Raw genomic sequence first — 26,884 nt, forward strand, 5'->3', positions numbered from 1 at the left:
GAGGACAGCCTCTAAATGACACATCCATCTGTCTCTATTTCATAACGTAATTGAGAAAATTGTGTCCTTTACAAATTCCTCTGGGGCCTCAGAGTGGAGCCGTATCTAACCCTATCTGTTGATATTCTCTCAGTATTTAGCATGTGTCTGAAATGACTATCGGAGCCTTTGTGTCCCTAAGAATCCTGCCCGAAAGCTCACCTGAAAAGCAGCACACATCTGAATAGGCAGGTCTGAATAGAGATCTCATGTGATTAATGTGGAGCAGCAGAAGTGTCAAAACCTAACAGCGGAGTCTATCAATGCTGTGCCATTCAATAGACTAAAAGCCCCTGGACAGCATGAGTCAGTATCAAGCCAGACCATCAAGGTGATTCTTCAATAGTAGATTACACACCATGGTCCAGTTAGAATGGTTTAATGGTTCAGTAGTTGAAATGGATGCTTGGATAAAATTCAATAGATTCAGACTTTGCATATATACATTTGCCTGTTTATGGAACACCACTAAAAATTGAACTAGCTGGCGGAAATCAAAATGGCAGTCTGCTTCAGTTGCGTCCCTAGCAATGTGTCATCATGTGATCATGTTAATATTTCTAATTTGTAACATTATTCTTCAATGTTGGTCTTGTTTGGACCCAAACCATTAAATTAACGCACAGGTTGAGACTAATGGTTATACCAACCTGAGCTAGCTTTTAGTTTGGTTCAACAGGATTAGTAGGCTAGCTTGTTTAGTTTATCTGTAAATTATTTCAATGTTCAACTTCAAGAGAAATCATTGCTAAGAAGATTACAATTGACTGCAATTGCTGGTCAGTGTTTTCAGGATTGTTCTATGATATGTTTATTTGACATGTCAAATAGTGTTATATAACGCTTTAATATCGACACGCAGACCCAAATGCTCTTTCATACTTTTGTTTTTACCTCTCACCTTAGTGGTGTTGTTTTTGTGTTTCTCTGACTGATGGCGACCCCCCCACCAGGGTCACCAGGTCACACGGTCAGCTCAATGCAAGGCTAACTCTTCTCCAAGTGCTGAACACTCAGAAAAGCATTAAACACATTAGCCAGAGTGGTTCTCCCTGTGAGCCCTGTTTACACTAACCCTATAGCCCTAACCCTGACTTTGACCCTACTTCAGTCATTTGACTTCTCCAGTCTTAAGGTTTGTGTTGACAGAATGTTGCTGTTGCGTGAGATGTTGGCCACAAAGCTAGTAGCCTTATTAGTTTCCCTTGACACTAAGCCCCAGGGTTTAATGGCTACAAACTCCTGTCGTGTCTGTCAATACTTTTAAAGAAGGCTGCAACAAACATTACTGCTGCTTAACTGAAAGTTGTTATTCTGCCTTGGGTTTATTCTCTCTTCATGGACATCTGTTTGTCTCTCAATCTCTGTCTGTCTCTCCTCCAGCAAGTGCCTTGGACTGTACGCTCTCGTGTCCTCGCCAGCTGCTGAACACTGCATGATCTGTTGGAAGAGTTTCATGTGGTCCATCTGGAGCTGTTTAGCTGTTAAGCTGGCTGTCTGTCCCCCATAACCGGCACTCCCACCAATCCACCCGTTAATTGTTGCTGATTGTTAGAGGAACAACCCCCCCCCGCCCCCTTCATGCCCTCGCTCTCCAGTGAGGTCCAGTAGGCTGGTCTGGTTTTGAGATTTTGGAGGCAGCAGCCTCTCCAGAATGTCTTTTGATGCAGCGGGGGGCCGGACACTGATAAAGCCATAGACCTGTCCGGATGAACCCGGCCCTTAGCTCTGATAAACTAGGCTCCTAACCCTATCCTGATGAACCCGGGCCCTTAGCTCTGATACACTAGGCTCCTAACCCTATCCTGATGAACCCGGGCCCTTAGCTCTGATACACTAGGCTCCTAACCCTATCCTGATTAACCTGGGCCCTTAGCTCTGATACACTAGGCTCCTAACCCTATCCTGATGAACCCGGGCCCTTAGCTCTGATACACTAGGCTCCTAACCCTATCCTGATGAACCCGGGCCCTTAGCTCTGATACACTAGGCTCCTAACCCTATCCTGATGAACCCGGCCCTTAGCTCTGATACACTAGGCTCCTAACCCTATCCTGATGAACCCGGCCCTTAGCTCTGATACACTAGGCTCCTAACCCTATCCTGATGAACCCGGCCCTTAGCTCTGATAAACTAGGCTCTTAACCCTATCCTGATGAACCCGGGCCCTTAGCTCTGATACTAGACCCCAAAGCTAACAATAGTGTTTTTGTTTTTTTAAACAGCCCAACATACTTGATTGAACTCTAGAGTGTGTTTATGACCATGTCTCCCCCTTACTGCTGTTTGTTTATTTGGTTATGCAAAGAATAACTAAAGTTAGCTAGATTAGCTCGATTTATATTGATGGGCCTTTCCTTCCGCTCTCTGAGCATGTGAGCGCTGCAAAGTGTTCCTCCAGATTAGACAGTATCATTCCAGGTGTAACTCTGACATGGTGTTAATGTGGGGAAAGGCCCTGCGTCCACATTGATATAGGATCTGTGATTTCACTGGAATCTGGCAACGGCCTGAATAAGCAAGTTTCCTTCAACAACAACCATATACTTTTAGCTGTAGTTGTGTCCAGTCGTTGCACTGGAATTCCAGTTGTAGCTTAGCAACAAAACTCAACAGCTGTCTTTGCAACAACACAGTACCTGCTTTGTCTTGGTCAGCAGTGATCCTGCCTCAATGTTCTAAAACACGGCCCTGTCTCCACCCGCTCTAGCTTGTGGAGGAGCGTTAGGTGGAGGTAAGGGAAGTAGGTCTTTGTTTCCCTCGGCAACCCTCCTCCTTCAGCCGAGTCTCGTTCATCCCGTCATTTTAGCCCGGGGAATCCAGCCAGTGTTTCTGTTCCGGCGCTGGGCGACCCCTCTACGTCTGAGAGCTAATCAATGACACAGAGCTGAGACACATGCAACATCAGAGGAGCGGCAGCTTTGAGGAGCAAGGAGGGGGAAGGAGGAGGGGAATGGGGGAGATTAGCCGGGGATGAATGGGACATCCTGCATTAATCCTTCCTTCTCTTCCTCCCCCTCTGGTATGTCTGTGCATCAACTGCAGGTGCTCTAGCTCTTTCTCTGCCTGTATGTCTCTCTCTCTGTATGTCTCTCTCTCTGTCTGTCTGCCTCTCTGTCCCTCTCTGTCTTTATATATAGAATATACATTCACCTAAAGGATTATTAGGAACACCATACTAATACTGTGTTTGACACCCTTTCCCTCTGACAAAAAAATCTCTTTTCAGTCTGTTCTGTCCAGTTAAAAGCCTGCATGTCTACTTGTTACCGGTGTTTCTGTGTCCTCGTTTGGCCCAGTAAAATGCTCCCAATGAGCAAGTTCATCAGGAACAACATGAAGTCTGGCAGGGGAGGGTGAATGAGAGAGGATAGGAGTGGGGCGAGAGAGAAAGTGGGAAGTGAGTGATTGAGAGAGAGAGGAGATGATACTAATGCTCTCTGGCCTTTCAATAAGTGCCAAACCAATTGTGTGTGTGTGGGTATATGAGTATGTGTATATACACACACATACATACACACAGACACACACACACATACATATATATACATACATACATATATACACTCACTTAAAGAATTATTAGGAACACCATACTAATACTGTGTTTGACCCCCTTTCGCCTTCAGAACTGCCTTAATTCTACAGGGCATTGATTCAACAAGGTGCTGAAAGCATTCTTTAGAAATGTTGGCCCATATTGATAGGATAGCATCTTGCAGTTGATGGAGATTTGTGGGATGCACATCCAGGGCACGAAGCTCCCGTTCCACCACATCCCAAAGATGCTCTATTGGGTTGAGATCTGGTGACTGTGGGGGCCATTTCAGTACAGTGAACTCATTGTCATGTTCAAGAAACCAATTTGAAATGATTCGAGCTTTGTGACATGGTGCATTATCCTGCTGGAAGTAGCCATCAGAGGATGGGTACATGGTGGTCATAAAGGGATGGACATGGTCAGAAACAATGCTCAGGTAGGCCGTGGCATTTAAACAATGCCCAATTGGCACTAAGGGGCCTAATGTGTGCCAAGAAAACATCCCCCACACCATTACACCACCACCACCAGCCTGCACAGTGGTAACAAGGTATGATTGATCCATGTTCTCATTCTGTTTACGCCAAATTCTGACTCTACCATCTGAATGTCTCAACAGAAATCGAGACTCATCAGACCAGGCAACATTCTTCCAGTCTTGAACTGTCCAATTTTGGTGAGCTCGTGCAAATTGTAGCCTATTTTCCTATTTGTAGTGGAGATGAGTGGTACCCGGTGGGGTCTTCTGCTCTTGTAGCCCATCCGCCTCAAGGTTGTGCGTGTTGTGGCTTCACAAATGCTTTGCTGCATACCTCGGTTGTAACGAGCGGTTATTTCAGTCAAAGTTGCTCTTCTATCAGCTTGAATCAGTCGGCCCATTCTCCTCTGACCTCTAGCATCAACAAGGCATTTTTGCCCACAGGACTGCTGCATACTGGTTGTTTTTCCATTTTCACACCATTCTTTGTAAACCCTAGAAAGGGTTGTGCGTGAAAATCCCAGTAACTGAGCAGATTGTGAAATACTCAGACCGGCCCGTCTGGCACCAACAACCATGCCACGCTCAAAATTGCTTAAATCACCTTTCTTTCCCATTCTGACATTCAGTTTGGAGTTCAGGAGATTGTCTTGACCAGGACCACACCCCTAAATGCATTGAAGCAACTGCCATCTGATTGGTTGATTTAGATAATTGCGTTAATGAGAAATTGAACAGGTGTTCCTAATAATCCTTTAGGTGAGTGTATGTATACAGTATCTCACAGAAGTGAGTACACCCCTCACATTTTTGTAAAAATATGATTATATATTTTCCTGTGACACTGAAGAAATGCTACTTTGTTGCAATGTAAAGTAGTGAGTGTACTGCTTGTATTACAGTGTAAATTTGCTGTACCCTCAATAACACAACACACAACCATTAATGTCTGAACCGCTGGCAACCAAAGTGAGTACACCCCTAAGTGAAAATTCCATATTGGGCCCAATTAGCCATTGCCCTCCCCGGTGTCATGTGACTCGTTAGTGTTACAAGGTCTCAGGTGTGACTGGGGAGCAGGTGTGTTACATTTGGTGTCATCGCTCTCACACTCCCTCATACTGGTCACTGGAAGTTAAACATGGCACCTCATGGCAAAGAACTTTCTGAGGATCTGAAAAAAAATTATTGTTGCTCTACATAAAGATGGCCTAGGCTCTAAGAAGATTGCCAAGACCCTGACACTGAGCTGCAGCACGGTGGCCAAGATCATACAGCGGTTTAACAGGACAGGTTCCACTCAGAACAGGCCTCGCCATGGTCGACCAAAGAGCACATGCTCAGCGTCATATCCAGAGGTTGTCTTTGGGAAATAGACGTATGAGTGCTGCCAGCATTGCTGCAGGATTCCAATATGATAACGACCCCAAAAACACCTCAAAGACGACCACTACCTTGCTAAAGAAGCTGAGGGTAAATGTAATGGACTAGCCAAGCATGTCTCCAGACTTAAACCCTATTGTGGGGCATCCTCAAACGGAAGGTGGAGTACCGCAAGGTCTCTAACATCCACCAGGTCCGTGATGTCTTCATGGAGGAATGGAAGAGGATTTCAGTGGCTACCTCTGGTGAACTCCATGCCCAATAGGGTTGAGGCAGTGCTGGAAAATAATGGTGGCCACACAAAATATTGACTCTTTGGGCCCAATTTGGACATTTTCACTTAGGTGTGTACTCACTTTTGCTGCCTGCGGTTTAGACATTAATGGCTGTGTGTTGTTATTTTGAGGGAACAGCAAATGTACACTGTTATACAAGCTGTACACTCACTATTTTACATTTTAGCAAACTGTCGTTTCTTCTGTGTAATATATAATCAAATATTAACAAAAATGTGAGGGCTGTACTCACTTCTGTGAGATACTGTATATATAGGTGTGTTTAGAAGAGTGCCTATGCATCTCGTCAGAGTCAGGGTTAGGTATTTGTGATGAGCTGCTGTGCTGAACGCCTGGACAGAACTGCCTTAGTCGTGACACTCCAGGCAAATATAGGAGTACCACTTAAATACCACCTCAACAAGCAGCTCCAGTTACACCCCACTGCTGACAGGGGAAAATATCCATGTCTTCACAAACTGTCCCTCTGCTCATTCCTCAAGCTTTGAAGTCTGCACGCGTGAGATATTTCTGCAGAGAGGCTCTGGGTTCGAGAGGCTTGGTTTCTGTTGGCGCCCGCTGTTGGTCTCCATCTGGTCCTAATGAGGAGATGTGTTCACATTTGAATCATCACTGATGTGGTTAGACCGTCACATTTTAAACAAAATCTTTCGATTCCCAATGGGCATTGTGGGTACTTGCTGCCATAACACTTTGGGCAGTGTGGGTACTTGGTGCCATGACACTTTGGGGCTTGTGGGTACATGCCCGGACATTCTGACTATAGACGGTCTGTGTGTTCATGGGGAAAGGGACCAGATTAGTCATGTGGTTTAGTTAACAGTTGTCTTAATGGGTAACAGATAGGAAGACCCCCTCAAATAAAAGTCTGTTTGCTCATTGGAGCTCAGGTCTGTCTAGACAGGATGTTAAAGCCATAGTTTTTAATGCAGTTTTACTGGCTGGTCTTTAACTGTACTGGTTCATCTTTTAACAGAGCTGTTCTCATATACTCTGTCTCACACTACCCCTTCTTTTAACTCTGCCTAGTTAAAAAGCTTCTATTCATCTCTGGCTCTCGTCCCATGAAAGTAGAAAGATTGTATTTCTGAAGGGGCTCATTGAAGCCATTTTGTTTCTCCTGTTACTGTCTTGGGGCAGTCTTTAACCATTAATACCTCGCATCCATGTTTAAGTGGTTCACTCGAGTCTGCAGTACTGGTTGACTTGGTTTTGCCTTCAGCAAACTAGTGTTGGTTCTGCCCTGAACAAACTGTAGTGTTGGTTCTGCCCTAAGCAAACTGTAATGTTGGTTTTGCCCCCAGCGAGCTGTAGTGTTGGTTTCGTGTGTCCGTTCATATGCCATGCGGGCTATAGGGCCGTGAGAGTCAGGCCATTCAAACAGCTCATGTTTTACCAGTCTGGCAGTGAAACAGATAGCTCCATTCACAACATAATAACGGGCTAGCGTGGTGAAATCCATACCTCTGTCAGCGTGGCGTGGCACCACGCACTAGGGCCCCTCCAGCCCTCAACAATGAAAGGCCATCCTAGTCAACGGGTTGTGGAGGTGTGAAAAAACCCTTCTGCCTCTCTCCCCTCTTCATCTCCCTGGCTGTCTCTCTCCCCCTCTCCTCTTCATCTCTCTGGCTGTCTCTCTCCCCCTCTCCTCTTCTCTCTGGCGGTCTCTCCCTTGGATCAGAATATAAAGCAGCCCTCTGATGTGCCACCTGTCATGAAAGGCGTGTTAAGGTGTCTGAACCATGACAACCTGCACCCGTTAGTCCAGTGTAGGGACCTGACTAATTACTGGCTAGTTTGCTTTCGTTAGGCTGCTGCTGGCATTAATTGTTTGGGTAGTCTTTTAGGTGTGGGTAGTTTGTAGGCTCTTGTAGTTCTTTACCTTTAGTTTAATTGCATTACAAACGTTCTCAACTTCCGAAGTGTTTGAGCCAGCCATATATGGCTTGGGTGCTGTCCCCATAGTATTGTCGGGAAGGACGGCACCTTAACAATGTCCTCTGTTCCAAACACCACATAATTTATAGTGAACTAGTGGGAGAGGGAGGGGACGGGGGCAGTACAGACTGTTCACCAGGCAGTCACCATTGTGCACTATAGGCCTTTCTACTGGTAATCAAAGCTGTACCTCATAATGGAATGCTGTATCGCGATGTAGGGGCTTGCAATGTCTTGCAAATTCATTAGAGTGGAGCCCATCGATGAATAGGATATTGTATACACAACAGACCGAAGACTGAACAGACTGGTGAGCAGGCAAGTTTGCGCGAGGAAGCGAGAGAAGGGGCAAACCATGTGTAATTTTGTCTCCAAAATTATCTTAAAATGTCTCTTCCTCTAGGGTTTAAAAAAAAGAATAATACACAACTTAACACAGGTCTTTATAACCCAGCATGTGTGCTGGAATACAGTGAATCGTATGTTTTGTGATTATTGCGAAGTCTGCACTTGTTTTTTTTGTTTTTTTAAACCCATACTTCCAAGAGGATTTTTTTAACCCCTCATACCCCTCCTTTCCATGGGGTTTAGGAACACAATCGCTGGCAGATCGAAAGCATTAGAATATATTGGTTAACATATTGATCCTTCGAAATGAAATGCAGGTTCCTTTTCAGGAACCAGACCAATGTTTCTGTTGCACAAGTATGAGTGTATGATTTTGGTTTTACTGTACAAGTGGGGACCCAACAAACCTGACAGTTTTTTCCAGTCTCCACAAGGAATAGGCTGTTTGCAGTAGGTGTACGGATTAGTGTAAAACCACAGAAATGGGGTTAGTGTTAAACTTACTAGTTTTTGGTGTAGACATTAGTGATTAGGTTTCGGGTTAAGTGTTTGGTTATCAAGGTTATTAAGGTTAGAGTAAAAGTTAGGATTACGTGCTTGCATGTGTTAGTGGAATCTGTTCACAGCATCTTGTTCAAGGTATTTGGCCTGTTTAGTGGTACGGGTTAGGGTTAGATAGACTGTATATTGCTTTTTGATTGATGTGTAATTGGAGAGATGTATCTTCCAGGAGGCTTGTGGGAAACAAAATGCATTGCGGGTGTTTTAGGGCATGATTTGCCCTATTTCATCCGCATTCTTTTAAATGGAGAAATCACTGTAGGATATCATGAAGCATTCCCCAACACGCAGCGCAATGAGACAATCAGCCAGGGAGTCACAATCTGTCTGGGGAGAGCGGCTGTGGTCTCAATTGATTAGTGATGCCGCCTGTGTCTGTCAACCTGCCTGGCAGGCCCGAGGAATCCCTCCTAACAAGCATCAGATTGAATGGGAGATGAATTCAAACAGGGAGGCGGTTCTCAGCATGCCGGTACGAGCGTGAAAGTGTGTTCTTTCCCTGTGTACAGTGAGACGGCCGTGTGTGTGTATCTGGCATCAAATGCTCCAGAGACAAAGAAATGGTGAAATGACGGTGAAATGAAACGTGTGTGTGTGTGTGTGTGTGTGTGTGTGTGTGTGTGTGTGTGTGTGTGTGCACGATATGAGATTAAGAGGTGTGACAGTCCAGGTCCATCTCCGGACACGCTGCTCTTCTGATTCCATACCATGAGGCTGCTCTGTGGGGGCGGTGCTGGCCTTGAGTCTGCGTCCAATGTGATACCTCCCTGTTCATGTTATCATTGGTCAGCTGCTGCAAAGGTCTTGGCTTTAATGGGGACTCAGAGAGTCAACATGATTTATAAGTCTGTTATGATGAGGTGAACAGCTGCTAGCAGGTGCTGAGGGTTAGTCTGAAGGAGCAACCTCAGTCTGGGCACTGCAGTCAAGGACCAGAGGGATGACTGTTTAACACAGAGCAGCGATGGTACTAAGGAGACAGACATCCTGACACGGTCAGTCATGGGAATAATGCTTTTTTTCCCCTCCTGTTTCTTCCCAGGCCCAGGCTGCAGGCACAGAGGAAGTTTGCCCAGTCTCAGCCCAATTCTCCCAGCACCACCCCGGTTAAAGTGTCTGACGCCAACCTGCCCGCCCCTTCCGCTCTCATAACGGACATTTCTAGACGGAAACCCAAGACTGAAGACTTCCTCACCTTCCTCTGCCTGAGAGGTACAGTAACTGCCCTGTGGTCTGTGCCTGACAGCTCACTCTTTCATCCACACATCTCTTCATCCTCACACCATACATTCCACTCACACTAACTCACATGCTCCACTCAAACGCGAATCCCTCTTTCTCTCACACACTCTTACTCTCATTTACTCACTCATCCATTCACTCCACTCACCATGCAACTTGTCAAAAAGCCAGAAGTTGGTTTAGGGCTAAAACTCTGCAGCCAGGCGTTGGTTTAGGGCTCTAACTCTGCAGCCAGGTGTTGGTTTAGGGCTAAAACTCTGCAGCCAGGTGTTGGTTTAAGGCTCTAACTCTGCAGCCAGGCGTTGGTTTAGGGCTCTAACTCTGCAGCCAGGCGTTGGTTTAGGGCTCTAACTCTGCAGCCAGGCGTTGGTTTAGGGCTCTAACTCTGCAGCCAGGCGTTGGTTTAGGGCTCTAACTCTGCAGCCAGGCGTTGGTTTAGGGCTCTAACTCTGCAGCCAGGCGTTGGTTTAGGGCTCTAACTCTGCAGCCAGGTGTTGGTTTAGGGCTCTAACTCTGCAGCCAGGCGTTGGTTTATAACTCAGCAGCCAAACATCTCAGGAGAGTTCCATGCTTCTCTCCCTGCCTGCCTTTGACCTAGATACATGGCTAGCTGTTCAGCAGGAATAGTTCAGTGAGAGGCCCAGGTTCATTGATCCGGTTTGAAACTCTCCTTTGATGTGTGCTGAAGTGAAGGACCCAGACGGGGCAAACTTCAACACTGTTCTGTCCTCAAAAGGCTGTTATCTACAGGTAACAGTGAATATTGAACAATGCTATCTGACCCTGCACCCCTGCGTCCACACCCAAAAAAGCCTCCTGGTAGAGCCAGATAACCCTGGTCATTTGCCTCTCTACCACCCACCAACGCAAACACAGGTCAGCCATGGCAGACAGAGCGGCAGCACTGCTATAGGTGTCAGCTGGAACCACTCCTCCTTTCTTTTTAGTGCTAGAGCAGGTTAGCACTGTATAGTGCTGTAGTTTTCCCGTACAGGACTCAAGAGCTTCACTATCTGGACTTGTGGTTGGCCGTCACCATCAGACCAGTCAGCCTTTCATCCAATACCCTTTCGCTCTTTACCTCAGTGATGATCAAAACACAACCACAGAAATGTACAACCACCCCTCAGCTACACATTTTTTTGGGGGGGATTTGTATATTTGTTTTACATGACCTTGGCCTTGGGTTTTGCGTTTGTCTTTAATCTCTGAGAGTGTTTAACTCTTAACTGAACCTACTCCCACCATGCAGAGCCCCCCCTCCCCCCACCCCCCCAGACTCCATCACAAACAGAAATAGCCCTTTAGTAAGACTAATGCCTCGATTAAATTAATTTGGTATTGCCATTAACCTCGGCTCGCTCCATAAAGTAGGTTAAAGAGAGCTGTGGAATCAGTTGGGAGCTGAGAGGCCCAGAAGAGAAGAAGGCTTGTGTTAGAAAGCCAATGTCACTTTAATGTAACTGAGCGCCTGACTGCTTCTCACTGGGTCAGCATTCCCCAGTCAATGTCCTCCGTTGTTTAGGGTTTGGTCAACTGGTGGATGCTAAGTTAACACCTGTTCTTTACGGTTTGGACACTATGCTAAACTCCTGAGCGGCCTCCCGGTGTGTTCCTTTCCACTGTGCCGTGCCTGGTTGACCGGTGCCTCCTCCCACGTCCTCTGTGGGAGCCTTATTTATAGGCCTGCTACCCAACTGAGAGGTGGACTGATTCCCCTGCAGAGCTGAGCTCATGCTGCCTTAATGGCATTTTCATACACAGGGATGTGCGCGCTCTTCTTTTACTAGAATGTCCCTTGTGGAAGAGGGCCACATTTAGAGGAGACGTGCAAGAATGTCAGGGCAGCTCAGCTTGCCTGCTTAAGCATGAATGCACGTGCATACGTGTGAGTACAGCCGGTGTCCCGGGCACGGATGGATATGAACAATTGGGAAGTGTCGCTTTGACGTTTTCCCATTTTGCTTTTGATTTCCTTCAAAGGGATTTATACGCCTGGTTCTACTGAGGTGGCCGGGCTGGTGCGGTACTGTCCGATTCCACCCCGGTGGCCCCGGCACTGCTGCGCTGCGATCCGACACTTACACTGCATTGTGTCAATGCATTTCAATTCACTCCGCACAAGGGGACGGGAACCTGGGGGGGTGGATTGGGTGCAATTCTTCCAGCTCTGGAACCGATCAATGGCGTTCCTGGTAGACATCAGAGGTCAAACGGTTATTATGTTCAAACGGCTCAGCTCCTCTCAAATGTTTATCTTATCTGACAAACATGGCACATTTACCCAGCCAGCCTGTTTGACAGGTTTAGAAAAGCTTCTGATGATAAAGCGCCGCTTGTGAAAGCAAGTCATTTCCACAGTGATTTCATGGGGAGAAGTTTTCCTCTCTTTTGTTCTCTATAGCAGCAGCAGCTTGTAATCACCACTACTTATTCATCTGGGACTCTGCAGCATAATGAGCTTTTTGCTTTCCCCCTGTTTTTTTAAAGGAACAATATATTTTTAATCCCTCTTGGGGAAACGGCTAGCTGATCTGATGAAACGTGAAGTAACGTGCGACAGACACAAAATGGAACGAATCACAGTCTAGTGTTTATGTCCTACATGCCTTCTGAAATCCCTTTTATTACGTCTGTTTATATCCGTGGAGAAATCCACTGGAGGCAGTCCAGCCAGCTTGTCTGTCACTCAGCTTGTGCAGGCTGCGGTAGTAATGTTGGCTCTGGTAATAATGTAAGCTGATGCACATGGTTGTAGTACTAATGTAGGTTGTGGTACTCGCCTGTGGTTATAATGTAGGCTATGTTAGGAACCTTGGCTCTGGTAATAATGTAGACCGTGGTAGTAACATTGGCTCTGGTAATAATGGAGACTGTGGTAGGAACATTGGCTCTGGTAATAATGTAGACCGTGGTAGTAACATTGGTTCTGGTAATAATGGAGACTGTGGTAGGAACATTGGCTCTGGTAATAATGGAGACCGTGGTAGGAACATTGGTTCTGGTAATAATGGAGACTGTGGTAGGAACATTGGCTCTGGTAATAATGTAGGCGGTGGTACAGTAGTAACATTGGCTCTGGTAATAATGGAGACTGTGGTAGTAACATTGGCTCTGGTAATAATGTAGACCGTGGTAGTAACATTGGCTCTGGTAATAATAGGCTTTGGTTCTCTGCTGTGGCAGTAACGTGGTAGAGTATTAGAATGTAGACAGGGCGAAACAACCCGAAGTGTAGCCTGGATAGTGGCATCACTTGAGCCTCGTCTGTGGCCTTGGGAAGAGAGGATAATGGTAAGAAGTGGTTGTGACACACTATCCCAAATTCCTCCCTATCACCGCTGAGCCTCCCTCTGTGCACACACGAATACGCGCACACACGGCTGAGATAAGGACAGATGAAGTAGTAAATGATTTACCCCTGCTAACATGCTTGTCACATGTTGCATAACAGGTACTCTTTCTGTATGTGCATCTGTGCCATGGCTGGCTGAGCCCTGAATGAGTCTGGGCCGACTGCTGCAATGGCTGTGTTACAACTGGAAGGAAAGGCTGATTACATTTAGCCAGTGACTCGTGGAGCTGAGGGCAGCACGGGTTAATGGATTTGCAGACATTCAAGAATGTAAATTAGAGTAGATATAATCCCCAGTCCTCTCGGATTCTCTCCACTGCTTCAGCCTGTAAAACAATGTTATTGAAAAAGCCCCATTCTGCTGTGTTACGTCCCCTCCCTTTTTCTCGCTGTGAGGTTGTAGAGAGGGCAGAACGTCTGACATGGTCCCTCCACACATTGTATATTGTGGAGGATTAAAGGGAGACTTCAGTATTGTTTATCATTTATTTACCCAAAGGCAAGATAATTCATGGATACCATTTTGTTTTTCTCTGTGTACAATTTACAGAAAGTTGTAGGTAGCATTTCGTTAACTTGGTGCATTTGCTCGAAGTCTTTGGTGGATATTATCCATCTCTTGTCAAAACTAGGGAAAGGTGCAATCTATTTTGGATAAGCAATGATAGTTCATAGCTACCTTACCAAATTTACTTGGACTAGCTAGCTAACTGCTAAAGTAAGCCAGCTAATAGGTTGATATTATTTCCAGCGGTGTAGAAAAACATCATTAGAGTTAAAACTGGCTAACTCGGATAGTTTTGTTTTCAAAACCACTGAACTTCTGACAGGAAGAGACCGCAAGCAATACCCAAATTAATACATAACTGAATGGACCTTGTGCAGTCCTATACATTAGGTGGCGGTATGCACACTATAGGTTTTGAGAGGTGCTGGCTAGTGTCCACCAAAAGCACTAACCAAAGCAAATTCTATGTACAATTTCATTGAAAATGTACGCAGAGAGAAACAAATGGGATCCCTGAATTACATCCCAAAATCGCCATATACTGAAGTATCTCTTTCTGGAATTGGAATCAATTTCATGAGAAGAGGAAGCTCAAACTCATGACTCTTTTGGGGTCACTGTATACACAACTTGAAACTGCTTTTCCCTCTGGATTCCTGAGTGTCTGGAGATTCATCTGCCAGGGAAGTGTTCAATTTGACTGCCATGGATGTTAGATGATTAGAAATGCATGGTATTTTTTCTTCAGTTAGTCCTTGATTGGCTGTTCAAACCCCTCTTTGTTTGTGCTATTAGAGGACAATGGTTATTTTTAAGTCAACTATTTTGGTTGTAATTACGCCTGTCTAGTTAAAATGACAATCATAATAGACGCTTTCAGCCTTAATTATGATTTGTCTGTGGTTCTGTGGCAGATGAAAAGGCCCATAATGGAGGGAGGGAGGCCTTGGTTATAGGAATAGTTCACCCAAATTGCAAAATTACATTTGTCTCCTTACCCAGTAAGCGGTCTGGACAAGGATTGACAGCAGTCCAGGCTTTTCTCTTCCATAGGCATGGTTTATACAACTTTTTGCCATTTGTGGCATGCACCACTTTCAAGTCCTGTTATCAATATTATAATTTTTCATGAATCTTTCTGAAATGATTGAAAAACAATAAAAAATTCACCATAAAGCACTTAAAGTTAATTTGAAAGTCTTATTATCTGTTATAAACATTCTTGTAGCACTTTTATGGAACACATTCTGATAAGCAATGGCAACAGTATTACCATTTCACTTTTACCCATACAAATGCTCTATTTATGACTTTGATTAACTTACAATAAATTATGCAAAAAAAAAACAGTAGCATTTGGAAACCATGGAAACTAAATAAACGTTGTCCATAGACTGTTTCCATGCCACGGACCCCCCCTGCTCCCCTGGCTCCCCCCCTGCTCCCCTGCCTCCCCGCCCTGCTCCTCTGGCTCCCTGCCCTGCTCCACTAGCTCTCCACTCTGCTCCCTACCCTGCTCCCCTGGCTCCCCACCCTGCTCCCCTGACTCCCTACCCTGAAGGAGAAGAAGCTAGATACTTACTCTGAGCCTCTGGAAAATGCTTCTATCTTGCTGCCCTACAGAGAGATTCCATAGACCCTCGACCACCCGCCAAACAAAAGAGCTCACCTCCGAGCTTCACTCCATCCCCCACCATCTTTGTCCAGCTCCTCGTGCCCTCGGGGGCCTGCTAGCTGTTGGCCTTGTGACCCCAGACAAGGCAGTAATTGCAGCCATGTTGTTAATGAAACGGGTCATTTGAAGCTGATTGGGAGTTTGTTGACTCTGCAAGTCCCCCCTGGCCTCGGTCACCAAGAGAACGGACGTTTGTGAAGAGCTTGAGAGCTGCCACAGATGTGCAACGTACCACCCTCCCCTACAGCTGGCGCCAGTCTCCACTGCCCAGTCTCACCCACTGAAATCACCCCCTCGGAAGTCATTTCTCAAACCTAGTCCACAACCTGCTCACCTTACGTTGTTTTTCTAAGCTTAATAACACTGAACTATTATCTGTCTGCTCTCTCTACATACAGGCCTGGTAAACGTGTCATTAAAGTATCAGGTTCGGCCACACTGTCATTAAGTTCCCTAATGGCAAGGCTGTGTTGTATGGTGGGAAATTATTGCATTGTGTTGTCGTGTAGGCAGACTGATTTAGCCTTTTGAGTCGGGAATGTTCAGATATCATTGTTTACTTTGGTTTACTTTTGCATACGGCTTAAATCAAAATTTGCGTTTTCAAGTGCTAACAATAAGAAAACTAAATAAACATTGGTACAGCTGAGAACTTGAAAGGATGATGGATGACGAGGATCAGGGAGAAACCAATGGGAAGACATAGAGAGCAAATGTATCTCAGAGGAAGGAGCCAGTCAGAGTGAAAACAGCAAGTTAGAGTCCTCAGCTTCCACCTTTGAAATGGCAACTGGCTAGCGAATCCTGTCCCCTATCCCTGTGTAGCACCCACTGGCTGATTTAGATACGATAGGAGCTCGCCTCCACAATATTAGCTGTCAGAGTAGCTGTCTTCACTAGTTGTCTCCGGCTGTAGACCCCTCTCTTCTGCTGCTCCAGAAATTATTGTGGCACTGTTTTAAAGCGAAACCATCCCCTGCTAGCTAGCTAAGGCTAGCCAATCTAACGGAGAGTCTGTCTTGCAACTCCACGAGTCACTACTAGATAGCTCATTGTAATTCATTACTGCATTCAAAAGAACTCTAACCCCATTGGCCCTCCTATTGTCTGGCCTGCTGCTGGTCAGGATGCTTCATTCCTAATGAGGCGCTGAGTATTCATGCTAACCTTATCAGTCCATGTTACTGCAGCACCCTGCAACCAGTACCTATCATGAATATTGACTGTAAAGATTTCCATCCATTTTAATTTGAAAATGAAGTTTTGGTTTGATGTCATACTAATTCTAGCTTCACCACATCTAATTTCAGGTTACTCCTCGTGGCCAAATGAAGGTTAGTTACATTTATTCTTGAAAAGTGCTTATGGTCTAGACAGTAAATGTTAATAATACACAAAATTGATTACATTTCCCACACTGTCATTAGAAATGACAATTTCTACTGTATATTATACTGTACTACTCCTATGTGATAAATGACATGAACATGAAAAGCAATACTGTATTTGAAAACCCTAACCACAATCCAGACACATAGTCCTCAATGGAAGCTCTTTAGAGACCACAGCGTGGTTTTAAAGGAATTAACCGTATGGTCGTGCTGCTAGTCATGGTGACAATGGAGACCAGTCTGAGGCGCACACACCCCTTCTCCCAGCTCCCTCCACTGTCTCTCCTGGCCACAAGAAGCCCGGCACAAGTGAGCTCAGCCAGCTGGCTGCAGGAACAGCCTGCCCTTTGTGCTCTAGGGGTCATAGGTGAGCTGCGGTGTGCATTACAAGGAAGGCGGATAACGACAAACACTGTCAATACTACCAGTCGTCCATGCCCACCGGGGCTTCTGCTCCCATGTGATTCTGTAACACATCCATGTCAACGTACCGGCACATACTAGCCTCTTGGTTAGAGGCCTTCTGTGTGTTGCCAGTGGGCCAGCCCTGGAGATGTACTGGTATTGCAGAGAGCAGCTACAGCTGAACTTACTGAACAAGCCAGACCGTTCCAGTGATCCCCAGGAAGGCAGAAATAAAGATAGACCGGCCTGTAGACAGACAATTATATTTGTCATTTAACACCGTCTTATCCAGAGTGACTTAAAATAGTGGGTGTGTACATTTTAATACTTTCTCACCCCGAGAGCAGCGGCAAGTGAAAACAACCCTGGCCTTGCAAGCACTATGTAGTACTGGTGAACTGACTAATCAGCAGACAGGTCAACAGACTAATATGCAGTCAGACAGATCAGCAAATAAATAAGCAAGCAGACAAGCAAGACCGATCAACAGGTAGGCAGATGAACGGACAGACAGATCTTTCACAGGAAAGGAATGTGGATGTAAATGTGTAGCTGGCTAATGAGAGCAAAGTTACACTGGTCTACCCAGAATGCATCGGTTGCACTCATGTTTTATTCATGAGAGACACTGGAACATGCTGCAGATAATGGGAATTGTTCTGCACATTAAGACACTGGGGAGAGAGTAGAAAAGAGAGTGAGGGGGAGAAGAGGAAAGCAAGAGGGAATTCGTTTTAGAAACCATGATATTAAAAATAACCTTTTTTTTTTTTTTGCTTTAATGCCATTTTTCTGGGATGCTGTGATTGTACATTACTGGTGTTTGCCAGTACCTCATCACCCCTATGTGTTACAGTTAAATGTCAGTGTGACTGTTGAGTATTGAACTGGTTTTATCCCATGCTAACCAAACAAAGCAGACCAAGCTTCAGTGGGGACACAGTATAATCCCCTCTGAAAGAGTTAAAGGAGAAGATTTTTTGGAATTAGTGCTGCAGTAAGTCTCAGATAATATATGATTATGGAGTCACTGTCAGATGGCTGGAATAGTTCTCTCTCTCTCTAAACCCCTCTGATAATTGCTCTGTAGGTTCTCGCTTGTTTTTAACTCCCCCCCCGCCCCCCGTTCTACCCTCTTTCTCTTTCACACACAGGCTCGTCAGCATTGCCCAGTAACATGACATACTTTGGGAGCTCTCAGGACGAAGATGAGCTGGATGATGACGAAGAGGAGTACGAGGACGTGAAGCCGGACGCCAGCGCAGGGTCTGCCTCCTGTCATTCCACACCGCGAAAGGGCAAGCCCCCCGGAAAACACACCCTCAACGGCCACGGTATGACCAGTGGCAGCCTTTAACCCATCCCAGCTTCTGTGCATTACACTACGACGCAGCGCCACCTCCTCTAAACCCATAGCACACCGACCCATTACGGCACAGATATGGAATAGCGAGAGTAATGACGTCGGGTATAGAGCCAGACGGATACGTGCAGAGACCCCCGCGAGGCTAAGGGCTGTCTGCGGCCGTTGGAGCATGGCTGAGTTACTGAGGGAGGATGAGGTAGGAGGGAAAGGGGGAGAGAGAACGTTTGCCATTCCTGCATTGGCTGAGGAAGTCATGTGGGACTGTGGCGAGGAGCGTTCCATCTCTGTACTCCAATTAACACTAGGTGGGATCCGAGGTAACAAGGTGTTTATGCATTCAGTTCACAGCTGGTCAGGGAGGAGGGGAATAGGGATGAAAAGCCAGGAACACGCACACTGTACATTGCCTTGACGCCAAGAGATTGACAGCTTTACAGGGAAGACTGAAAATCTCGAGAGGGCGTGCGTGTCTCAGGGAAAGCTTGTCTCATTGAAACAAGTCGTGTTTAAACACAATTAAGTGTCAGTGGTGATGGTAGCTGCCAAACCAAGCAATATGCTTTTTGTTTCTCATCAACTGCTTAGTGGTTATCATAGAATAACTATCATAGAGCAACTGCCAAAGAAGACTGCCTTCAGGACAATAAGGCAGGACGGTAAGCACTGGAGAAGCCTGTCTCCCAGTCCAGTGAAGCCGGGCCTGTAAATACTGCAGAAGCCTGTCTATAAAGAGTTGGACCTGGTCGGTTCAGTACACTATAGTACACCACACATGTGCCACTTTAATATGCAGCATGGGTATGACTCTAGTAGGTTATATGAGAAAAGTAGAGGGGGGGGGGGCGACCACAGAGCTCTACTTTCATTACCCAGCACCTCGCTAACCCAGCCATGTTTACATTTCTAAATTAAACACCTTTTATTGAGTTCCCCGGTAGCTTTTCCAAACGCCAGTCTTTCAGCGAGGGACTTATGCAGACGGGGGGAAGGGGTTGTATGTGTGGGGGGCCAGCGCCTGTTGATAGTAATACTAAAAAGAAAGAATGAAGTTAACCTCAATATAGGAAGAGAGGCTGTTGAATATTTGTTAATTGTAATAATGGTTGAGGCTGTTAATTTCAGTGTTTCTGCTTCAGCATGCAGTTACCAGGGCTGTAGGCCTGGTACATGGCTAAGATAATATTCCCCTCAAGTCACAGTACACAACTGGAGAAAATATTTAATGGACACAAAGTTGTGGTGGTTTTAATACAAGCCAGCGGCGTCCTTCTGAACCGGTTCGACTGTAATGCTTTTTCTCCTGTTGGTTCAGTGTTGAACGGACACACCAAGGCCACCAGGGACAGCCCCAAGCCAAGAGGAAAGGAGGCGGTGCAGGTCAGGGAGCGCAGTGAAAGGGCCGAGGCCCGGAGGGAGCAGGCCCTCAGCCAGCTGGGGGCCACAGCCAGGGGCCACCCCTTAGCCAGGGGCCACACTACCAACGGACTACCACACAGGAGGGCCGCAGAGGAGCTCCGCAAGCAGGTAACTAATCTCCCTCCACATACTGCGTGCCTGAACAGTATGCTCTGTTGATTTGGCTAATATGTAGCTCTCTATGCTGCTCCTGAATATGGCCGACCAGCCTCAGTAACCACCAGGCGGGTGATTAAAGCGCTGACATCATCGCCATTAGATGTATGATGCTAATAAAATGAGACGTGTTAATAGAGTAAAGTAACAGCAGAATGCCCTGTGTTGTGTGAACTCCCTGTACTCCTCTCTTTGTCAGTCCGCTAGCTGCTATATTTAGCACTGAGGCTGAACAGGGAATGTTGCCTTCCTGTCCAAAGCATTCAGTGGGTTTCCAAGGAGCTACGCTAGGGAGGAGGGAGAATAACTTAGCTCGAAAACCACAGTGTGCCCCTGACAATTACATGAACTAATCAGTGAGGAGCACTAGGATCTGTGTCTCTCCTCAGGCCGGTAGCTCAGCTGCCCCAGACTGCCAGCAGACGGGTGTCGGGCCGCTATCTCACGGTGATGCCGGATGTCGTTTTTAAGTGCCGCGAACTGACTAATTAAGGAACAATGAATCTCAATGAAGCACGGGAGAGCCAAGACAAACTGTGCTTAACTTATTGGCCTTTGTTCTGCCCCCCCCTCCTTTCTGTATCCCTCTCTCCTGTCTTTCCCTTTTCTCTTTCTCGCTTTTCTGTTCCTCTTTTTCCTCAGTGTATTGCACATGGCAGATTCGTCGTCCTTGGCAACAGAACTCCCAATCATTTTCAAGGGATTAGCGTTTAGTCTTTTTTTTCTGATGTGAACTGTGAGAGCGCATCACAGCGATTTCCAAATAGTTCCGGATCCCTTGTCTGTGAAGGGGATGCGTTACGTTATCATACAAGAACCCAAAGACCCTGATGTACAGCCTGATTTAGTTACAGCGAGCAGGCATAATAATGTTGTGTGATTTAAACTGAGGGATAAATTTTTCTCCCAACATTTAGCTGCTGCACAGGTCTGCTGGTGACCTTTCTTACTCTGTTCTTAAAGTCAATATGCTAATGGCTGTTCATGTTGACCTCTGATAAGGCCACATCTCTTCAGCAAGCGCGCACTAATGTGTTTATTTACTTTAGTGTGCGGCACGGTTTTCGAGCTCCTTCATAATGATCCAGTCTGTTCCCATTGGTTTCTTAGCTCTAGATCTTTTCCTAGGGGCTTCTGTGAGAGCCAGTCTCTTCCTATTTGAAATGGCTGCTGAGCTGTAGATCTTTTCCTGTGGGCTGCTGAGAAATCCATTCTGTCTCGATTGCCTGCTGAGCTGTAGATCTCTTCCTTCGGGATGCTGATCTGCAGAACATCCACTCTCCTGTGGGCTTGCTGAGCTGCAGATGTTCCGTGTTAATCTTCCTGCCGTACTGCAGCTGGGCTATAGCAACACATGATGTCATCGTGGCCCATCCCCCTCCAACCCCCTCCTCCCTTTCCACTCACGTGTGACTAAAATCCACTTCAGAGGTTTGGCTTTGGTTCTGTTCTCTCTCTCGCTCCCTCACTCTGCCTCTCTCCCCTCATGCCTCTCGCGCTCTCCCTCGCACTCTCTGTCTCCCCTTCTAGTCCTCGCTATCTTTTTCCTCTTTTATTCCTGTTTCGTGCACTGATCTTTTCTCCTTCTCACCAGTCTTTTGGTCTTATCTACAGTACCATGTTAACACGGGGCCGGGCTGAAGCCTGTCTCTGTCTGACCAGACCGTGGCAGTGAGAGGCCGGGCTGACTTGTGCGCCGACCCACAGGAAAGAAGTGTGCGGCAGAGTGGACCCACTGAGCCCTCTAGTGGCCAGACTAGAGTAGACGACCACCACCCGCCCCATGTGTCTTTGTCAGCATGTCTGCCTTTGGCTGGACTGCTTTCTGTTTCTATTATTGTGGTTGTGAAGGCCAAAAGGAGGAATGTGACCCCAAAGGCACGTCTTGTTGGAATTCCGCAGTCAGAACTGTTGAGGTCTGATTAAGCCTTTTGGTTTTAACCCTGCAGTGTTGAGGAGCTGATGAATCTGTTGGTTCTTGGGATGGGCTTGCCTGGAGCCCCTGGCAGACGTCATGCTGCGTTTAGTCCCCCTGCCATCCATCACTCTGGCATGCTGGGGCGACGGGGTTCTCTCTTGCCCTCGCCGTTTCTTTGACTCTCTTGTCTGTGCTTTTCCACTGACGGCTGCTGGGGGAGGAAGGGAGGGGGGCAGGATTGATGAAGGGGGTCACATTTCACTCCCCTTATCTTTTAATAGCCTCTCTTTGTGTTGGCTGCACCTGATAGGAATACAATACAGCTGCGGCCCTGCTTCAAACGCAGCCGTCAAGCCTGCTGTCACCTCCTTCTGGCGCCTGGCTGATTGATAACGCCATCCTGTACTCTGCACAGTTCACTTACAGAAGGACGCTTCAGCACACCGAGTTGGCTTACGGCAGGCCTGCCGGGTTGGCTTACGGCAGGCCTGCCGGGTTGGCTTACGGCAGGCCTGCCGGGTTGGCTTACGGCAGGCCTGCCGGGTTGGCTTACGGCAGGCCTGGCGGGTTGGCTTACGGCAGGCCTGGCGGGTTGGCTTACGGCAGGACTGGCGGGTTAACTGTTATTAAGTACTAGTACTCATGGGCGAAGAGGTAATAGAGGCACTGGTCAGAAACGAGGAAGTGCAGAACAGCCAAAAAATCAAAAGCTGGAGACCAGAATCCTCTCTGCATCCCTCCCATGATCTCGGTCCAAACATCCCCAGGTCTTTTATTTTTTACTAAACACCCAAAGGGGAGGAAGTGGGGAGAGAGTCTTTCAGAAGGCAGGACTAAAACTAGCCCAAGAAAACAATATGGAGTGAGACAGATCCACTGGTGGGTCTAGGTGGCTTAGTCCCCCCCCGTCAGCCATCAGCCAGTGAAGTCCCCGATGTAACTGGACCCCACATTACAGAGCTCTTGTGTTCAGCAGGGGCTCTCAGATCTGCAGGAAAAAGACAGCCTTTATTTGGGGCATTAAAGGTGAATTGAAGAGCTTAAGGAAACCATAACAAAAAAGGTCTTCATGTTGCTGGGATGTGGTTTCAAGTAGTAACTGTATTCTATGGTGCTTTTTACAAACAACAGTTGGCTCTGACATGAAAGCCTCCCTCTCCATGTTGAGGCCATAATGGTTTTGTTTTTTTCAGCCAAACATCTTTTTTTCTTTCCTTTTCTTCTTTGCGCTCTGAGAGGTGTTTGTGTCTGTAACTAGCTGATTTGAAAGTACAACGACTTGCAAGCTTCCATGAATAGCGGCAGTTTCTACAAAGAGCCTTTGGTCCTGACCCTTTACTTTTACAGCTGCCTCTGCGTGAGTTTTTAGTTTTTCACCATGAAGCCGCGGAGCGAGAGGGAGCGTGTATGTGTGTGTTGAAGCACAGTATCACTGCACCATGTTGACACGCTACAGTTTGTGAATTAGTAACGTCGTGTTTGTGATCTCTCTCTCTCTCTCCTGCTCTCCCTCAAACTCTCAGGTCTCCAAAGTGAACGGGGTCACAAGGGCGTCCCAGGTGGGCGTGCACGCGGCCGGTGCCAAAAAAATCAAAGACTTCAGACTGCCGTCTAAAACTGTGAAATACACAGCCACTGTGACCAAGGGCCACGTGACATACACCAAAGCGAAACGAGAACTGGTCAAGAAAACCAAACTAAACCACAGCAAACACAGTGCTGCTGCCCCCCGAGCCCCCAGCAACCACCACCTCCACCTCCAGCACCGACTGCCCCTCTCCAACTCAGGAAAAGCCCAGAATTGCAACGCAAAAACACGCAAACAAGTGCTACTATCCAACGGGGCGCACAAGGTGGCCAATGGGGGCGGAGTGCACCTGAATGGCCGGCTCAACGGGCTGCTGTGCGCCAAACAGGGCAGGCAGGGCCGCGAAGGGCTGAGGAACTCCAAACGGAGGCTGGAGGTGGCGGTGGCGGCCATCGGGGCGGTGGCTGACTCGCAGGGTAAGCTTGTGGTCCTGGAGACCAACCCCAATCCGAAGAAGAGCAAACCGCAGCCGAGCGGCCCTCAGGACATTAAGACCAAGCACCAGACCAGCCCCCTGGAGACGCGGAGTAAGAAAGCCTGTCAGGACAGCACCTCAGTCCCCAACGGACACATCGTCATGGAGATTACCCCTCCACCAACGGTGCTAGCCCCACCCCCACCCCGGACTCCTCCCTCCACGCCACCAGCCAATCCGGAGCCGGAGCGTCAGCGGCCCAAGCGGGCGTCGGCCGGCAGGCTGATGTTCATCCGACAAGCACAGCAGCGGGCGCAGGCCGCCTCGAACCCTAACCACAACAACACCCACAACCGCTCAGCTACCTCAGAGTACCCCGGTCACACCCCCGGCCACACCCCCGCCCACACCCCTCACAAACCAGCAGAGCCCCGGCCTGACAGGGAGAAGGAGAGGGAGAGGGAGAAGGATAAAGAAAGGGAGAGGGAGAGGCTGGAGAGGAGCAGGGCAAGCTGGGCGGCGATGGGGGAGGCTCCGGTGTTCCGACCCGACCAGCGGGAGTTCCAGGACCCCCTGGTGTACCTGGACTCTGTACGGGAGAGGGCAGAGTCCTTCGGACTGTGTAGGGTTCTTCCGCCATCTGACTGGCGTCCGGAGTGTAAACTGAACGACGAGATGCGCTTTGTGACACAGGTACAGCGCATTCACAAGCTGGGCCGTCGCTGGGGCCCCAACGTACAGAGGCTAGCCTGCATCAAGAAGCACCTCAAAACTCAGGGCATCAACATGGAAGACCCCCCTCTTATTGGTGAGTCTAACTCAGGGCTAGGTTTTGACTCCAACCCTGGAGAGTTACTGCCTTGTAGGTTTTGAATCCAGGCCTTATTCATAGAGATATTCTGCCTTGTAGGTTTTGAATCCAGGCCTTATTCATAGAGATATTCTGTCTTGTAGGTTTTGACTCCAGGCCTTGTTCATAGAGATATTCTGTCTTGTAGGTTTTGACTCCAGGCCTTGTTCATAGAGATATTATGTCTTGTAGGTTTTGACTCCAGGCCTTGTTCATAGAGATATTCTGTCTTGTAGGTTTTGACTCCAGGCCTTGTTCATAGAGATATTCTGTCTTGTAGGTTTTGACTCCAGGCCTTGTTCATAGAGATATTCTGTCTTGTAGGTTTTGACTCCAGGCTTTGTTCATAGAGATATTCTGTCTTGTAGGTTTTGACTCCAGGCCTTGTTCATAGAGATATTATGTCTTGTAGGTTTTGACTCCAGTCCTTGTTCATAGAGATATTCTGTCTTGTAGGTTTTGACTCCAGGCCTTGTTCATAGAGATATTATGTCTTGTAGGCTATCTCTCCAACCCCAGTTGTTACTAACCGTTTCATCCAGCTAATTATAACAATCCGGTGTGCTAGATGAGCTTTGGAGCAATGTTACAGGATGGTCACTCGATAGGAGCAACGTTGGGCAGCCCAGCTACACACCGCTGATGTTATCAGTTTGTCTCTGGCCCACCCACACAGACTCTTGAGACTGTCGCACAACTGAGCTCTTCAGCAACTGTCACAAACATTGGGCCTGGAGGTTATTGGCAAGCTGCTGGGTTCAGCCTGGGGTTAAGGTTAGGAGTGACCCTGTGTTTGACCCCGCCTGTCTGTCTCTACCCCCAGGTGGCTGTGAGGTGGACCTGGCTCGGTTCTTCCAGCTGATTAATGACATGGGCGGCATGCAGCAGGTGATGGACCTGAAGAAGTGGAGTAAACTGGCCGACCTGCTCCGGATCCCCAAGTCAGCCCAGGATCGCCTAGCCAAGCTGCAGGAAGCCTACCTCCAGTACCTGCTGTCCTACGACTCCCTGTCGGCCGAGGAGCACCGGTGCCTGGAGAGGCAGGTGCTGCAGGAGAAAGAGGGCCTGGAGCGCCGCAGGGGGCCCCTGGAGGGCCACACGGAGCGGAGCCTGACCCTGCCGCGCTTCGAGCCCAAAAACGGGCTGGCAGGCAGCCTGGTGCAGCGCAGCAACGGTCAGCTGTGCAGCCGGCTGAAGGAGCTAGACAGTCAGCAGCTGAAGGCAGGACGCCGGAGGCTGTTCGCTCAGGAAAAGAAGAACGATGACAAGGCGCAGCTGGAGGAAGAGGAGGAGGAGGAGGAGGACAAGGGCGTTCTCAGTGACCAGCACAAGTGTATTTACAAGGTGAGGTCCCAACAGCAATGCTGCACGTCTTTATGGAAACAGTTCATCTCTCACGTGGCCTGCTAGGGTTCAGCTAACAACAGTCTAACCCCAGTCCTGCCCGTCCATCTTCTGTTAAACCTGATGGGCGGCCACCAGTGCTGAGCTGGGTGAACTAGACTCACAGACAGTAGGCACATTGGCGTCTCTACTCACACGCAAACATTCCCTCGCTCTTTTAGATTGATGTCGTAGAAGCGAAAGAGAGATGTGGTGAATATCGTTCCTAACCAAAAACTTCTCCTTACTCAGCTTATACTGGACCATCCTAACCATCACCTCTGAACAACCCACGTTTGTGAACGCACTGCAGTACTAGTCGTTCAGAACAGACCCGATTTCTTTTAATTAAACTTTGAATCTTTTTTTCTGGTTTTCTCTTTTTGTGTAACCACACTCCCATCACAAACAGTCCCATAAGATGTAGCCTAATGAGTACAGTACAGGAACAACTCTCGCAATGTGAAAGAGGGTACGTTTTTAACCTAGGTCTTAAATCAAGGGACGGAATTTTATAGACGCCATTAAAGCCCCTAGATTCTCAGGACGCATCCCATATTAGAGTCCTGGTCCGAACCGTTCAGAACAGTCACAGAGCTGCCGACACCAAGGCTCAGCACACACAGGTCTGG

General features: G+C 47.5%; 1 protein-coding gene across 2 annotated transcripts in view; it reads left to right on the top strand.

The window, feature by feature from the left end:
• The window catches only part of jarid2b (jumonji, AT rich interactive domain 2b), an 85,239-nt gene that overhangs the window by 52,116 nt on the left and 6,239 nt on the right, over positions 1–26,884 (top strand). The window contains exons 4-9 of one of the 2 annotated variants that reach the window (XM_020050270.3): positions 9,627–9,796; positions 16,675–16,698; positions 18,315–18,494; positions 19,839–20,050; positions 23,540–24,827; positions 25,693–26,213. In XM_020050270.3, the coding sequence (XP_019905829.2) occupies positions 9,627–9,796; positions 16,675–16,698; positions 18,315–18,494; positions 19,839–20,050; positions 23,540–24,827; positions 25,693–26,213 (2,395 nt within the window). The remainder of the gene's footprint in view (positions 1–9,626; positions 9,797–16,674; positions 16,699–18,314; positions 18,495–19,838; positions 20,051–23,539; positions 24,828–25,692; positions 26,214–26,884) is intronic. The other variant, XM_034294819.1, reaches the window with a different exon arrangement.

The sequence above is a fragment of the Esox lucius genome, chromosome 10 (assembly GCF_011004845.1).
Source record: "Esox lucius isolate fEsoLuc1 chromosome 10, fEsoLuc1.pri, whole genome shotgun sequence".
Taxonomy (NCBI): Eukaryota; Metazoa; Chordata; class Actinopteri; order Esociformes; family Esocidae; genus Esox; species Esox lucius.